The following is a 16,903-nucleotide window of genomic DNA, read 5'->3' on the forward strand; positions in this document are numbered from 1 at the left end:
TGCCCCACCGGTCTGTCTGTCGCAGCGGGCGGAGGGTGTCGATCTTTATTTTCACCTCGGAAGTCGTGCCGGCTCGTTGTTGACACTTTTTGTATGGGAAAACGAATACGGATGTAAAAGTGAGTGCGCCCGACATGTTTTATTGAAGCCAAGGCTTCTTGCTGCTTGCGGATGGATCGATCGGTGTTAACACTCATTTGAATGGGAACAATTAGGTGTTCTTTAGCCATGTGCATATTTATCTTCTTGCGTTGTATTCAAAAATGAAGTTGTCTCTTTGTTTCGTCGTATTGCCATTAAAGTTATAAATTACTGATATAACATTACTGTATAATCTTTAAAGCATAATATTTGTTCCTATCTTAAAAGGGTAAAGTGTGAATTATCGATTTATAAAATCCTTAATAATAATTGTCTCATTTCAGGTTGGGAGCTGAAAGGCCTACATTGTTACAAATTCTTCAACATAAGGCATTCTTGGGAAAAGGCGGCCGAATTATGTCGGAGGTAAAATTTCTTCCTAATTTTAATTAATTCTGAATTTGAAGGCACATTCATTAATGCTACTTTTGTCATCGTTATCGCCCTCATTAAAATTTTGAAATATTCATACATAGCCTCTATGTTTACCTCAAATAATAATAGAAGGTGTCGTAAGTATTAACAATTTAATAATGTAACAGGTACGGAAGCGAGTTGATGGTGGTAGACACATATTCAGAGAACAACATGACTGCCAACATGGTGCCGGTCAGTCCCAGCAACAACCACTACTGGCTGGGGCTCGCGACCGTCGATGACCTCAGGACCAACACGCTGGAGTCAGCTGCTGGCTCGCTGGTGTCGCAGTATGCCGGGTTCTGGGACCTGAGGCAGCCGAACCCCAAGGACGGCGAGTGTGTTGACGTGCACGTCTCGGCCGAGAGCCAGTCCTGGGAACTCACCACATGCGAGACGCTTCTGCCATTCATGTGCAGAGCCAACGCGTGCCCTGCTGGTAAGTTGCGTTTTATTTCCGTGTTACGTGGCTGCTTTGTCATTAAATGCAAAAAAGCAATTTCGGTTCTTAATACAATGACTAAATTTTATTCCGCTTCCAGGAACCTTCCATTGTTCTAATGGACGATGCATTAACGCAGCCTTCAAATGTGATAAACAAGACGACTGCGGTGACGCTTCCGACGAAATGGACTGTTCTAATGAATGCCACTTCTACATGGCGAGCAGCGGCGACGTGGTGGAGAGCCCCAACTACCCCCACAAGTACCCTCCTCTCAGCGAATGTAAATGGACTCTCGAAGGCCCACAAGGCCAAAACATAGTTCTACAGTTCCAAGATTTCGAAACTGAAAAATCTTTTGATACTGTTCAAATCTTAGTGGGTGGTAGGACAGAAGAGAAATCTGTTAACTTAGCTACTCTTTCTGGAAAACAAGACTTATCTAACAAACTTTACGTATCTGCTTCGAACTTCATGATAATTAAATTTAGCACTGACGGATCTGTCGAAAGGAAAGGATTCCGCGCTTCATGGAAGACTGAGTCATCGAACTGCGGTGGCATACTTAGAGCAACTCCGCAAGGTCAGGTATTGACTTCACCAGGATATCCCAACGGCTATCCAGGTGGATTGGAGTGCGTCTACATAATTGAGGCACAACCTGGCAGAATTGTCTCTTTGGAAATTGAAGACTTAGAATTAGGAATGAACCGCGATTACATCATAATTAAGGATGGTAATACTCCATCTAGCCCAGTGTTAGCAAGATTAACAGGTCCCGGAGAAGATAATCAGAAGGTCGTCGTATCTACTACGAACCATCTCTATATGTACTTCCGAACTAGTCTGGGTGACTCGAAGAAAGGCTTCAACATGAGATACTCGCAAGGCTGCAGAGCAACCATCATTGCTGCCAATGGTACATTTACATCGCCAGCATTTGGGCTTAGCAGTTACCCCAACAACCAAGAATGCTTGTACAGAGTAAAGAACCCTAACGGCGGACCACTTTCACTGAAATTCGACGATTTTCAAATTCACCCATCAGATGTGGTTCAAGTATTCGATGGAGCAAGCACAGGTGGTTTGAGATTGCACTCCGAAAACGGTTTCACTGTAAAGCCAAGAATTACATTGACAGCTTCAAGTGGAGAGATGTTGATTCGATTTGTGTCCGATGCACTACATAATGGAGAAGGTTGGAAGGCGACGTTCTCAGCAGGTAAATTAACTTATAATTAATGAATTTCTTCATAAGAGATTAATTAATTAATTTCTTCATAAGAGATTAATTAACTTCTTTTACTAATTTTATTTCTGTTTGTAGATTGCCCACCGCTTAAATCCGGAATTGGTGCCCTAGCATCGAACAGGGATACCGCCTTCGGAACGCAAGTAACTTTCTCTTGTCCAATTGGTCAAGAGTTTGCCACTGGAAAATCAAGTATCTCTACTGAATGTTTGGATGGAGGAAAATGGTCAACCACATACATCCCGAGTTGTCAAGGTAAATATATAGAAAAACAATGAATTCCTCGTGTAGGTACTGATAATACCTATTTCTAAAACTATTATTTTGTTGCAGAGGTATACTGTGGACCTGTTCCACAAATTGACAATGGTTTCTCAATTGGATCCACGAATGTAACGTACAGAGGTGTTGCTACATACCAATGTTACGCTGGTTTTGCTTTCCCCACGGGACAACCTATTGAAAAGATCTCTTGTCTTTCTGATGGACGATGGGAAAGAACTCCGACTTGCCTTGGTAAGTGCCTATAAGATGTAGCCAAACTTCATTTTAAACACTTATTAACACATACATAATTTGTTTATATGTATATCGTATCAACGCAACATCATTGTTACAAAATTTCTATTACAGCATCTCAATGTGTGGCCCTCGCTGATGTCCCTCATGCAAACGTTACCATCTTGAACGGCGGAGGCAGAAGCTACGGCACGATCGTGCGATACGAGTGCGAACCTGGCTATGTCAGATCTGGACAACCAGTACTTCTGTGCATGAGCAATGGAACTTGGTCAGGAGATGTGCCGACATGTACTAAAGCTATGTGCCCTATCTTTCCTGAAATCAAAAATGGATTCATTGTTGACCAAACCAGAATTTACATGTACGGTGACGAGGCCAGAGTTCAGTGCTTCAAAGGATTCAAACTGAATGGGCCAAGCGCTCTCAAGTGTGGACCTAATCAGGAATTTGATTCGCCACCGACTTGTGATGATGTCAACGAGTGTCACAGCAGCCAATGTGATGCCGCCTCCACTGATTGTAAGAACACTCAAGGAGGGTTCTACTGTCCTTGCCGACCTGGCTTCACACCCAGTCTAGACTGCAGGCCAGTTGGTGACCTGGGATTGATAAACGGTGCTGTCCCCGATGAATCAATCACAACCTCTACGCCTGAAGCTGGTTACAATAAGGGCGTAAGTATATAATGTTATGTTACTGTAAATGACTTTCCAAAAGCTACCCATAACTCTTAGTACATACCTATTAAGATATTTCCACGTGAGACCTTAGAAACAACAACTTCTTTCAATTAACAGTGTAATAAAACACTTTTCTTTTCAACAGATGGTTCGATTAAACAACGGAGGCGGATGGTGCGGTAACAATTTAGAAGCCGGTGCAAATTGGGTGTTAATTGACTTGCGAGCGCCTACCATTATCAGAGGATTCCGCACGATGAGTGTTATGCGAGCTGACGGGAATATCGCTTTCACTTCTGCAATTAGGATTCAGTACAGCAACGACCTGACTGATGTATTCAAAGATTACACGAACCCTGACGGCACCGCTGTTGAATTCCGTATCCTGGAGCCCACTCTATCAGTCCTGAACCTACCAATGCCAATTGAAGCACAGTACGTCAAGTTTAAGATTCAAGATTACGTTGGGGCTCCATGTTTGAAAATTGAGATCATGGGCTGCGCACGCCTTGACTGTCTTGATATCAATGAATGTAGCGAAAACAATGGAGGATGCGATCAAAAATGTTTGAATACGTAAGTTCTAATGCCACAATTTGTAAAAATACCAATTTTTTTATATAAAAGTATACAAATTACCTTAATAATAACTATCTAACTGTCAATTTCAGACCTGGAAACTTCTCCTGCGCCTGTAACATCGGATACGAGTTGTACTCTTCAAATGGAACAGCCGGATTTGCCATTGAGCTCTCTGAAACTGGTGAAAGGGACGGTGACACGTACCAAAGAAACAAATCATGTGTCCCGGTAATGTGTCCGCCTTTAGCATCACCTGAAAGTGGAAAACTGCTATCTACAAAGAACTCTTACCATTTCGGTGACATCGTACAATTCCAATGCGACTTCGGATACGTTATGTCTGGATTTTCTTCTTTACTTTGTACATCAAGTGGTACATGGAACGGAACTACACCTGAATGTCAATGTAAGTTTATACGAATAACCAATTTTAATAAATTACCAACTTCTTCCAGTTTCATTATCTTTGAGAAAGATATGCTAGTGTACCTAAAATAAAAGATTTTAATGATATATGTATTTTTCCAGATGCTCGTTGTGTTACGTTATCCGATGACAAAAACGATGGACTAAAAGTAATACGTGAAGACCCAGAAAGTGTATTGGTGCCATACAGAGACAATGTGACGATCACCTGCTCTTCACCTGGAAGACAATTGAGAAATACCATTACTTCATCTTTCAGACAGTGTGTCTATGATCCCAAGCCGGTTGGTACCTACTCATTCAAATGTATAAGTATATTTATTTATCTTTAAGAACAATACAAGAATAAAATGTGTTATTTAAATACTTTCAGGGTCTTCCAGACTACTGGCTATCAGGGGCTCAACCTCAGTGCCCGAGGAAAGACTGTGGCGTCCCGATGCCTACACCTGGTGCGGAATACGGACAATACTTGGACACCAGATATCAAAGTTCTTTCTTCTTCGGCTGTCAAAACACATTCAAATTGGCTGGACAAACAAGCAAACATGACAATGTCGTCAGATGCCAAGCTAACGGTATTTGGGACTTCGGTGATCTGAGATGTGAGGGACCAGTGTGCGAAGATCCTGGTAGGCCAGCTGATGGCTACCAAATCGCAAGGAGCTACGAACAAAGTTCTGAAGTTCTCTTCGGTTGCTCCAGACCTGGATACATTCTTATCAACCCTAGACCTATTACTTGTGTACGTGAACCCGAATGCAAAGTCATCAAACCTCTAGGTTTGGCTTCAGGTAGAATCCCAGACTCGGCTATTAACGCCACTTCAGAAAGACCTAACTACGAAGCTAAGAACATACGTCTCAATTCGGTTACCGGCTGGTGTGGTAAACAAGAAGCATTCACATACGTCAGCGTTGATTTAGGAAAAGTGCACAGAGTAAAGGCTATATTGGTAAAGGGTGTTGTAACATCCGACATCGTTGGTCGCCCAACAGAAATCAGATTCTTCTACAAACAAGCCGAAAATGAAAATTACGTTGTGTACTTCCCTAACTTTAACCTTACCATGAGAGACCCTGGGAACTACGGTGAACTTGCAATGATCACTTTGCCCAAATATGTACAAGCACGATTTGTTATTTTGGGTATCGTTAGTTTTATGGACAACGCGTGTTTGAAGTTTGAACTTATGGGATGTGATGAACCTACCGCTGAACCGTTATTAGGTTATGACTACGGATATTCTCCTTGTGTTGGTGAGTAATACGTTATAAATTGTGACCATATGTATCTAAGCTTATATGTAGCAAATTAGCTTATGTCAATTATTATGTTTGCAGACAATGAACCACCAGTATTCCAGAACTGTCCCCAGCAACCAATCATCGTGCATACAGATGTTAATGGCGGACTTTTACCAGTCAATTTCACTGAACCAACGGCCACTGATAATTCGGGTGCCATAGCTCGTTTGGAAGTAACACCACAGCATTTCAGAACACCACTTCAAGTTTTCCATAACATGGTTGTACGATATGTGGCATTTGATTTTGATGGAAACGTCGCCATTTGTGAAGTCAACATCACAGTACCTGATTACACTCCGCCAAAACTAAGTTGCCCACAAAGCTATGTCATCGAGCTAGTCGATAAACAAGACAGTTACGCTGTTAACTTCAATGAAACCAGAAGAAGGATTAATGCATCAGATGCATCTGGAGAAGTTTTCTTGAAATTCATTCCTGAAAGAGCTGTTATACCAATTCGTGGATTTAAAAACGTAACTGTAGTTGCTTCAGATAAATACGGCAACAAGGCTCAGTGTCACTTCCAGGTAAATTAAAACATATATGATTGTTGTAGACTACAATATTGTAATTGTAGTATTTATTATCCACGATACTAATAAAATTATCTTTTCAGGTATCAGTCCAAGCCACACCTTGCGTTGACTGGGAATTAACTGCGCCAGCTAATGGTGCGCTGAACTGTTTGCCAGGAGACAGAGGCATTCAGTGCATAGCAACTTGCAGTCCTGGGTTCAGGTTCACTGACGGAGAGCCAGTCAAGACTTTCGTGTGTGAAACCAAACGCCAATGGAACCCTACCGCTGTTGTACCAGATTGTGTGTCTGAAAGTAAGTCGATAACGGTTGATTTAGATGAAATTAGTCTCTTTAAAATCTGAGGGTTGGAAACTAATAGAAACAATTTATTCACAGATACCCAACAGGCCGCCTACCATGTAATCGCTGGTGTCCAATACCGTGCTCTTGGAGCTGTATCGAATGCGTGTCTTCCTCAATACAAGGACTTGCTAGCTCAGTACGACAACATCTTAAATGAGAGACTTACACAACGCTGTTCAGCTGTAAACGTCAACATCAATGTTACATTTATCAAGGCAATGCCAAGCCTCCTTGACGAAAATGTTGTGAAAATGGACTTCATTTTAGCTATTACACCTGCAATCAGACAAACTCAACTGTATGACCTCTGTGGATCTACTCTCAACCTCATCTTCGATCTGTCTGTGCCATATGCGAGTGCACTTATCGAACCTGTACTAAATGTATCATCTATTGGGAACCAATGTCCACCACTACGTGCAATCAGAAGCTCTATTTCCAGAGGATTCACTTGTAGTGTTGGCGAGGTGTTGAATATGGATACAAACGATGTCCCTAGATGCTGTAAGTATTCAATTTAAACTATAAAAACTTTTGAATATATTGCAACACTATATCGCCCGCTGATCTAATTATGATTTTTTTCTTACAGTACATTGCCCAGCTGGTACTTTCGCTGGAGAAAAACAGAAGTCCTGTACAATGTGTCCACGAGGCTACTTCCAAAATCAAGCTCGTCAAGGAGCATGTCTGAAATGTCCTCAAGGAACTTTCACACGCGAAGAAGGCTCCAAGGACGTCAACGACTGTATACCAGTTTGCGGATATGGTACTTACTCACCCACCGGCTTAGTTCCTTGCTTAGAATGTCCAAGAAACAGTTACACTGGTGAGCCACCAGTAGGAGGTTTTAAAGACTGTCAAGCGTGTCCTATCAACACTTACACATACCAGCCAGCTGCTCCCGGCCGAGACAAATGTAGAGCCAAGTGTGCAGCGGGAACATATTCACCAACCGGCCTAGCTCCGTGCTCTCAATGCCCCAGGAACTTCTACCAAAATGTAGTAGGCACCACATCGTGTATGGAGTGCCCAACAAACATGAAGACTGTTGGCACTGGAGCTACCGGCTTAGAAGAGTGCATACCAGTTGAATGTTCGAACAGTGCTTGCCAACATGGAGGTTTGTGTGTACCTAAAGGCCACGGGGTTCAATGTTACTGTCCTGCTGGTTTCTCTGGCCGCAGGTGTGAAATAGATATCGACGAATGTGCTAGCCAACCTTGTTACAACGGAGGAACTTGCAACGATTTACCACAAGGATACAGGTGCAATTGCCCGCCTGGCTATGGCGGTATCAACTGTCAAGAAGAGAAGTCAGATTGCCGAAACGATACTTGCCCTGAAAGAGCAATGTGCAAAGACGAGCCCGGATACAACAACTTCACTTGCTTATGTAGATCCGGTTACACTGGAGTTGACTGTGATGTAACGGTAAGTACCTACCTAGTTGATATTTATTTTTATTTAAAGTGAAAAATACAATCATCATCAGAATCCATCACGTGCCTCCTACCTAAATATACAATACGTTACATATATCACACAAATTCGTTTTCGGAGTTCTAAAATAAATAACTATTTATTTTTCAGATTGATCCATGCACAGCAAACGGAAACCCTTGCACAAACGGAGCCAGTTGTATAGCTTTACAACAAGGACGTTTCAAGTGTGAGTGCTTACCCGGCTGGGAAGGCCAACTATGCGATATCAACACTGACGACTGTATCGAAAAGCCATGTCTGCTCGGAGCTCCTTGTACAGATTTAGTAAACGACTTCAGCTGTGCCTGCCCACCTGGATTCACAGGAAAACGATGCCACGAAAAGATTGACTTATGCTCGAACGATCCTTGCAAACATGGTGTGTGCGTGGACAAACTATTTATTCATCAGTGTGTCTGTGAGCCTGGTTGGACTGGACCTTCTTGCGATATCAACATCAATGAGTGTTTGATATCTCCTTGTGAGAACGGAGGACAATGTATCGATAGCATAGACGATTACACTTGCAACTGTGAAGCTGGCTTCACAGGAAAGAGGTGTCAGCACACAATCGACGATTGCTCGTCCAACCCATGCCAGAACAGTGCTACATGCATCGACCAACTGGACGGCTTTGTGTGCAAGTGTCGACCAGGATTCATCGGACTTCAATGCGAAACCGAGATTGATGAATGTTTGACTGAGCCTTGCAATCCAGTAGGAACTGACAGTTGCATAGATCTTGACAACAAATTCCAGTGCGTCTGCCGTGAAGGATTTACAGGAGCAATGTGTGAAACGAATATCGATGACTGCGCTTCAGACCCCTGCTTCAATGGTGGATCGTGTCACGATGAAGTTGGAGGCTACAAGTGTATTTGTCAACCAGGATGGACCGGACAACGATGTGAGAGAGATATTGGAAACTGTGTCAACCAGCCTTGTCAAAACCATGCTAATTGCATTGACTTATTCCAAGACTTCTTCTGCGTGTATGTATCAATTCTGAAATACTTTTCAATCTTTATATTTTTCAAAGGGGTCGATTAAATTTATTTTTATTTTCCACAGGTGCCCCAGTGGAACGGACGGAAAACAATGTGAAACCGCGCCTGAAAGATGTATCGGTAGCCCCTGCATGCACGGCGGCAAATGCCAAGACTTTGGTTCTGGCCTCAACTGTTCTTGCTCTAGTGATTACACCGGCATAGGTTGTCAGTACGAATTCGACGCTTGTGAAGCTGGGCTTTGCCAGAACGGTGCTACCTGCGTTGATGAAGGTTCAGATTACTCCTGCGTTTGCGCACAAGGTTTCACCGGAAAGAACTGTGATGAAGATATCATTGACTGCAAAGATAACTCGTGCCCACCATCTGCAACTTGTATTGACTTACCTGGAAGATTCTACTGCCAGTGTCCATTCAACCTTACTGGAGATGATTGCAGGAAGAGTGAGTATTCTACCTGTTTACATGCATCCCAACAAATAGAATTCCAGCATCACATGTTTATTTACTAAAATATGGATTAATATTACAGCTATCAGTGTGGACTACGACCTATACTTCAGTGATCCTATGCGATCAACTGCCGCACAAGTGGTACCGTTTGAGACTGGATCTACAGACAGTATGACCATCGCTTTATGGGTACAATTTACTCAGCAAGATGAAGGTGGAATCTTCTTCACAGCTTACAGCGTCAGGTAAATAAGAAAATTTCAAAACTGTCATAAATAATCTATCTCTACATCTAAGTAGGTACGTTGTAATTATTTGTATTTTTTCTGCAGAAGTACATAAATGTAATATTTGATTTAATTTTCAGTAACTCCCACATCGCACTAAACAGAAGGACAATCATTCAAGCTCATTCAAACGGTGTGCAAATATCTCTCTTCCCTGAACTCCAAGATGTTTACTTGAGTTTCGGCGAGTACGCTACAGTGAACGATGGACAGTGGCATCATGTAGCCATCGTCTGGGACGGTAATAACGGTGGAGAACTGACTCTGATCACTGAGGGTCTTATTGCAAGCAAGATTGAAGGATACGGCAGTGGTCGCACTCTACCAAAATAGTAAGTTTAGCATAATTTTACAAATCTCTATAAATTATAAACCCGTTAACATCGTATTTTATATATTTAAAAAATACTAACAAAAATAATCCTTTCAGCGTTTGGGTCACATTGGGTAAACCACAATCTGAAAACCCTAAGGGATACACCGAATCAGGATTCCAGGGACATTTGACCAAAGTACAAGTATGGAACCGTGCCTTAGATGTAACCAACGAAATTCAGAAGCAAGTGCGAGACTGCAGAAGTGAACCAGTCTTGTACAGCGGATTGGTTCTCACCTGGGCCGGTTATGAAGACATTGTCGGAGGTGTTGAAAGAATTGTGCCATCACATTGCGGACAAAGGGTCTGTTCCAACGGCTACGCAGGATCCAAGTGCCAGCAATTGCAAGTCGACAAAGAACCTCCTAAAGTCGAACACTGCCCTGGCGACCTATGGGTCATCGGAAAGAACGGATCGTCTATTGTCAACTGGGATGAGCCGGCATTCAGTGATAACGTTGGGGTTGTCAAAGTCGTTGAAAACTCCGGTCATCGACCAGGACAGAACCTTGCTTGGGGAGCGTATGACATCGCTTACGTGGCTTACGATTCTGCTGGCAACGCTGCCACTTGCACGTTCAAGGTCACCGTATTATGTAAGTATCTCTATATTTATTTCTGACTCTTGAAGTAAATTAAATAAAACGATAAAGAGATAATAACATATTAATTATCGTTTCAGCTGAATTCTGCCCACCATTAGCCGATCCTCTGGGTGGTTACCAATCTTGCCGAGACTGGGGTGCAGGAGGTCAATTCAAGGTCTGCGAGATCGCTTGCCGCGATGGTCTGAGATTCTCACAGAACGTTCCTCCATTCTACACTTGCGGCGCTGAAGGATTCTGGCGCCCAACCACCAACCCCAGTTTACCATTGGTCTACCCTGCTTGCTCTCGTAAGTTTATAAAAAAGTCATAAGTATTTGTAATTGGTGAAGCCTAAGGTGATCAATTACGGAAAATTTCACCATATTTTCATTTCCAGCTGCTTCACCGGCTCAGCGCGTGTTCAAGGTTTCGATGTTGTTCCCGAGCTCCGTGTTATGTAACGATGCCGGTCAGGCTGTGCTCAGACAGAAAGTGCGAAGTGCCATCAATCAACTTAACAGGGACTGGAACTTCTGCTCTTATGCTGTGGATGGTAAGTTTATAAATAACTCACACCTCGCATAAAATTATCGAAGTGGTTTTGGATAAGAAATTTATGGTTTATGATTATACAGGAACACGCGAATGCAAAGAATTGGACATCAATGTGAAGTGCGACAATCGCAACAACAATCGTCAAACTAGACAAGTCTCTTCACCACCAACTACCAATGCTGAAGACACGTATGTGTTGGACGCTATCATCCCAGTTGAAGAGTAAGTTTTATACGTATTATTTCTGGTTCTTTGTAAATGGTGTAGTTGGTAAATTTTATCAGGAGGACCATCCCTGTAGTTTACAGCAGTGGTTTTGGCGTTGAAATCCCTAGTAGATGTTGATGACTACAACCCAAATGCACAAGCATGTGCTCCTTCAACTTCCAACACGTTCGCACAAAATTCCAAATTAGAAACCAGTATATCTAATTTGTCACGATTAAACCGCACATTAAGCAACTCTAGAGCTTAGTAGAACATCTGAAGCATGTTTTCTTACACCAACGCATGATTTTCTTTCGCACTTAGGTCTCGAGGCAGTAGGGAGGGTCGGCAAGCTGGCGATACATACAATGTTGAGATTTCCTTCCCGGCTATCAAGTAAGTTTAGCATGCACTATTTGCACATATGTATTTTGATATTTCTCAACATGTTCTTCTTAAAGTTATACATAATTTGCCATATTTAGAGAAGAAATTCATTCCATTTGAGTTTAAAAACTAATAATCCAATTCGATTCCAGTGATCCAGTAATCCACAATGGTAACAACGAGAGGTCGACTGTGCAGCGTCTATTAGAGAAGTTGATTCTTGAAGACGAACAGTTCGACGTACGGAACATCCTCCCCAACACCGTCCCAGACCCAGCCAGTTTACAGCTAGTATCCGACTACGCCTGCCCTATGGGTCAGGTCGTTATGGCTCCTGATTGTGGTAAGCATTATAAATCATTTCAAAATATATGTATAAGTATTTATTTATTTATTTATGAAGCATGGAAAACCAACAGCATGGAATTATAGATCTAGACATAGTAAAATAAATGGTAACAAACATGCCAGTTAAAGGGTTTCGGAATATTAGATATATTAGATTATTGGCGGAGCAGCGCCACCATGAATGATAACGATATTTTTTGCCGTGAAAATGATGCTGTTATGTCACTATCTTACTATTTAATTCTGGACTGGACCTTCCTAAAATAAACTGGGTTATTGGAGGAATAAATTACTAATTCCTTTTTTCTATCCACAGTGGCCTGCTCAGTTGGAACATTCCTGGACGTAGCCAGTGACACCTGTAAGCCATGCCCCTCTGGTACCTACCAGTCGGAAGCCGGACAACTGCAGTGTACCAAGTGCCCAGCCATAGCCGGCCAGTCTGGGGTCACCCAGTCAACGGGGGCTAGGAGCGCTGCTGATTGTAAAGGTAACTCAAGGATTTTTTAACATAGCTACAGTTTTAATATAGCTAAATATAAACAAACCTCAAAAAAAAGCGTAGTAACTAGGCAGTTGAAATCCAGTTGAGTCGACATTACAAAAGCTTTCATTACATTTCAGAACGCTGTGCTGCCGGTAAATTCTACGATGCTGAAGCGGAACTTTGTAGGCCTTGTGGCCACGGGTCGTACCAGCCTCGCGAGGGGGCATTCTCCTGCATCTCCTGTCCTCGAGGCCAGACCACCAGGGCTACTGAGGCCGTTTCTGCTGTCGAGTGCCGAGACGATTGTGCTTCTGGTATGAATACTTAATTGCTTTAATTGTTCTATCTATGACATGTATGTAAAGGTTCAATTTTACAAGCTTTTAAAGTGACGTTGATGGTAACAAATGAGAAATAGTTTTACAACAATATTCTTTCCCCACCAGGCGAGCAGCTAAGCAGCGACGGTGGTTGCGAGCCCTGCCCGCGCGGCACATACCGCGCCACCGGCTCCGGAGCCGCCTGCGCTTCCTGCCCTCCTGGTACCACCACCCCCAACACGGGGGCGTCTGCCGCCGACCAATGCTCTTTGCCCGTCTGCAAGCCTGGTTCATACCTCAACGCGACGCTCAACACCTGCGTGCAGTGCAAGAAAGGGACTTACCAGTCAGAGTCACAGCAGATGGCGTGCATACCGTGTCCGATCAACACAAGCACAAGGGGTGCTGGCGCTGTAAGTATTGTTCATCCGTATTCATCCTAGGAATTTTTTGAAGTTCATATTCATTTGTTTCTTTCTAAAAATATTTAGCATATCTGACTACGTTCATCTTATCTACTTCAGTGGGAATTGTTTTTATCGGTTATCGTACTTAAGGTATTTTTTTAAAAATATTTAAGTTTTTTTCCGTACTTACTGTTACCACCTAAGCTAATTTGGCTAATACATGTGGAATGTACTTATATACTCGTAGAGACAAATTAGGGCCCATTAGATTTGTCCTGACGCCGTGCTACAATATATCACATTTTATAGCCCATAAGAGCGCCCCTCTTAACGGCAGTATAATTCAATTGAATCGTCTTTCAGACTGCGGAGTCGGAGTGCACGAACCCTTGTGAGATGAGTGGCCCCGAAATGCATTGCGATACAAACGCCTACTGCCTTCTGATACCCGAGACCAGCGAGTTCAAGTGTCAATGCAAGCCCGGATTCAACGGCACGGGCAAAGTCTGCACAGGTGAGGACCCTCGATGTCCTATTATCACGTTTGTCGAGGAATTTCAACAAGTACCTACACGTGTGTTATACACCGAAATGATCTTGGTTTTATTATTGCTGCTGATTCAACTTAGGCATATCAAATGATTCAATTCAATTCTAAGTTATGTTACTGAGGGACATGTAGGTACACTGTCTGTTGGTTGACTGAATAGCAAATGAAAATCACGCGAGAAATTGTGGTGGCTCAAAAGAGAGCCCTTAATTTTACAGTTTGTGAAAACAAGCAAATTATGATATAACAAACATATCAACTGTAGCATAACTTTCACAATTACTGATTCTGGGAACTTCGCTAATTAACGTCACTTGTTACAGACGTTTGCCTGAACTACTGCGACAATGGCGGCGAGTGCGTGAAGGACATCCGCGGGGACCCGTCGTGTCGGTGCGTCGGCTCGTTCACTGGAAGACATTGCCGGGAGAAGAGCGAGTTCGCCTACATAGCCAGCGGAGTGGCCGGAGGAGTCATATTCATCATCTTCCTTGTGCTGCTCGTATGGATGATATGTGCTAGGTAAGCTCTTCTGTTGCCATGGTACACTGGTCAAAACTTCATTAATATTGATTTATTTTTATCTTTATCTATTTCTCTAAATCAGTCTGGAGTAGGTTTGAGCAACGGTTTCATAATTTCTTTTTCTGCCAATAGATCGACAAAGAAGAAGGAACCAAAGAAGACGCTAACACCAGCGATAGACCAGAACGGATCCCAAGTGAACTTCTACTACGGAGCGCATACGCCTTACGCAGAGTCTATCGCTCCGTCTCACCACTCCACCTATGCACACTATTACGACGACGAGGAGGACGGCTGGGAAATGCCCAACTTCTACAATGAAACATACATGAAGGAGAGCCTTCACAACGGCATGAATGGCAAGATGAACAGTCTGGCGCGGTCGAACGCTAGCATCTACGGGACCAAGGAAGACCTCTACGACCGGCTCAAGCGACACGCGTACCCGGGTAAGAAAGGTCAGTATTATTACAGTAGTTGTTAGAATAAGCACCGAGCACTATTTACTTAGCGAACAGACGCAATTTTGTAAAGTTAGTCTAGTTTCATTGCCTCCGGGCGGCCAATTTGTGTTCTGTTGATTATTCAAATTTGGAGCTTTGTGTTTTGAACTAGGTATGTTGTCAACAAGCTTCGAAATTGCGTCGTTTGTTATTTACCGCTTCATTTGCTTCCACGCACGCACTCGTATGATGTAAATTGGCTAAGCGCGTGACTGGCAGGGGAGCAATGATGCAATTTAATAAGTCAACGTTTCTATTTGCAGATAAGAGTGACAGCGACAGCGAGGGTCAGTAAACAGGAGGTCAGCGGTTTGTCGTATTCTGGTCAAATTTACTTAATAACTATCGTACTAGTTTCAATTCTCGGTATACCCGAACAATAATAGTCATTATTATTGTATAATTGTCTGTATAGGTGATTACGACGAAGTCTCAGCGCCAGTGGCGGTGAATAAACCGAGCGTTATTGAATAGTGGTGTATTGTAGAGTGTTATATTCTATGGTAGCTTTATTAAGACTTTAGTTATTATTTTTATGAAGTTTGTGTATTAACACACTCACTGTTTTGGTATCACATGTCCACCCTTAAATATTTACATTAGATAACAATTAAATGTCAACTTAGATGTCCATTTTCTATTGGTAGACACACTTAAATAGTTACTGATAGTAAACATATTTTGAAACAGTGAATGTGTTGATGTCCTAAAGAGATTATGTGGTCAACGAACAAATGCTCAAGTATTTTATTATAAGGCGAACACTGCCATATTGAGTAGCAGGGCTTCATCGAATTTTGAGTTATCGTGAGAGAAATATTATACGCAACATTCCAATCATAAATATAGTACTGTTGTATGTAAATATAAATTTAGTATTATTCTGTATATTATGTGGTAAACCTCATTGATGTAACCTTTAAATAGTAGCAGAGTTAATTATTGTTGAAGTAAGGAGATAGAATAGGTAAATACATAATTTTAATCAAGATGAAACGGTCTGCAAATACTTAACTGTTTTTGGATAATCGTTTTGACTGCACTTCTAATAGAAAGTTTTGCATAATAAATAAGTTTAAGTATATATTTTTGTATTATAAACGGGACTGTATTTTTTACCTTGAGTGCATGCGTGTGTGAACAGAAATGAGGTGAGTGTATGTATGTATGTATAAACAGATTTGTATTAAATGAAATGCAACAAGATGAAGTACGTACTTAAAATAAGTTTTAAAATGTTGACATAAATTGCATACTAATACTTACATAACTTTTAGTATTATCTTTATTTAAACTGAATATTTTCGTAAGTCATATTTTTACACCCTAGATCTATTTGAAAACGATTCAATTCTTAATGTCAATCATCACAAAAAACGAATCTTCGTCTTATTTATATTTTCATTCATTTCTCGATTTATATAATACTCAGATCTTCGATTACCATAATAAAGTTTTACGCTGTAATATTTTTTACAAAATGTTTATGAGAAATAATAAATAAACACATATTTTTTACGACTTGTATGATTTCATTAACTTCATAATTAAGTAGAAATACAAACAAGGTAGGTAGAGGTAGTGTTAGATAAGTGTTTTACCATTAAAATATTTTCAATTTAAATTATTCGGGGAAAATAACATCATAATCAGCCCGTAATCTTCCACTACTTGACACAGGCCTCACACAAGCAGCGCCACAATCTGTTATCAGCCTTCCACATCCAGCCACTACCGGCTGCCTGTCTAAGGCCCTTGGTCCAGCG

General features: G+C 41.9%; 1 protein-coding gene across 3 annotated transcripts in view; it reads left to right on the forward strand.

The window, feature by feature from the left end:
* Positions 1-16,655, forward strand: part of LOC105382288 (sushi, von Willebrand factor type A, EGF and pentraxin domain-containing protein 1) — a 49,708-nt gene extending 33,053 nt beyond the window's left edge. The window contains exons 4-34 of one of the 3 annotated variants that reach the window (XM_011552140.3): positions 426-507; positions 684-997; positions 1,101-2,222; positions 2,328-2,507; positions 2,586-2,768; positions 2,886-3,448; positions 3,600-4,030; positions 4,126-4,442; positions 4,565-4,746; positions 4,836-5,721; positions 5,806-6,299; positions 6,389-6,602; positions 6,687-7,157; positions 7,246-8,087; positions 8,247-9,130; positions 9,210-9,589; positions 9,678-9,843; positions 9,966-10,217; positions 10,316-10,857; positions 10,944-11,156; positions 11,246-11,401; positions 11,484-11,625; positions 11,935-12,006; positions 12,150-12,340; positions 12,662-12,835; positions 12,970-13,146; positions 13,279-13,565; positions 13,923-14,073; positions 14,433-14,631; positions 14,767-15,092; positions 15,401-16,655. In XM_011552140.3, the coding sequence (XP_011550442.3) occupies positions 426-507; positions 684-997; positions 1,101-2,222; positions 2,328-2,507; positions 2,586-2,768; positions 2,886-3,448; positions 3,600-4,030; positions 4,126-4,442; positions 4,565-4,746; positions 4,836-5,721; positions 5,806-6,299; positions 6,389-6,602; positions 6,687-7,157; positions 7,246-8,087; positions 8,247-9,130; positions 9,210-9,589; positions 9,678-9,843; positions 9,966-10,217; positions 10,316-10,857; positions 10,944-11,156; positions 11,246-11,401; positions 11,484-11,625; positions 11,935-12,006; positions 12,150-12,340; positions 12,662-12,835; positions 12,970-13,146; positions 13,279-13,565; positions 13,923-14,073; positions 14,433-14,631; positions 14,767-15,092; positions 15,401-15,432 (10,625 nt within the window). In that variant the 3' untranslated portion in view covers positions 15,433-16,655. The remainder of the gene's footprint in view (positions 1-425; positions 508-683; positions 998-1,100; positions 2,223-2,327; positions 2,508-2,585; positions 2,769-2,885; positions 3,449-3,599; positions 4,031-4,125; positions 4,443-4,564; positions 4,747-4,835; positions 5,722-5,805; positions 6,300-6,388; positions 6,603-6,686; positions 7,158-7,245; positions 8,088-8,246; positions 9,131-9,209; positions 9,590-9,677; positions 9,844-9,965; positions 10,218-10,315; positions 10,858-10,943; positions 11,157-11,245; positions 11,402-11,483; positions 11,626-11,934; positions 12,007-12,149; positions 12,341-12,661; positions 12,836-12,969; positions 13,147-13,278; positions 13,566-13,922; positions 14,074-14,432; positions 14,632-14,766; positions 15,093-15,400) is intronic. The other 2 variants (XM_011552141.3, XM_048622976.1) reach the window with 2 other exon arrangements.
* Positions 16,656-16,903: the final 248 nt, after the last annotated feature.

This window comes from Plutella xylostella, chromosome 9 (genome assembly GCF_932276165.1).
Source record: "Plutella xylostella chromosome 9, ilPluXylo3.1, whole genome shotgun sequence".
Classification (NCBI taxonomy): domain Eukaryota; kingdom Metazoa; phylum Arthropoda; class Insecta; order Lepidoptera; family Plutellidae; genus Plutella; species Plutella xylostella.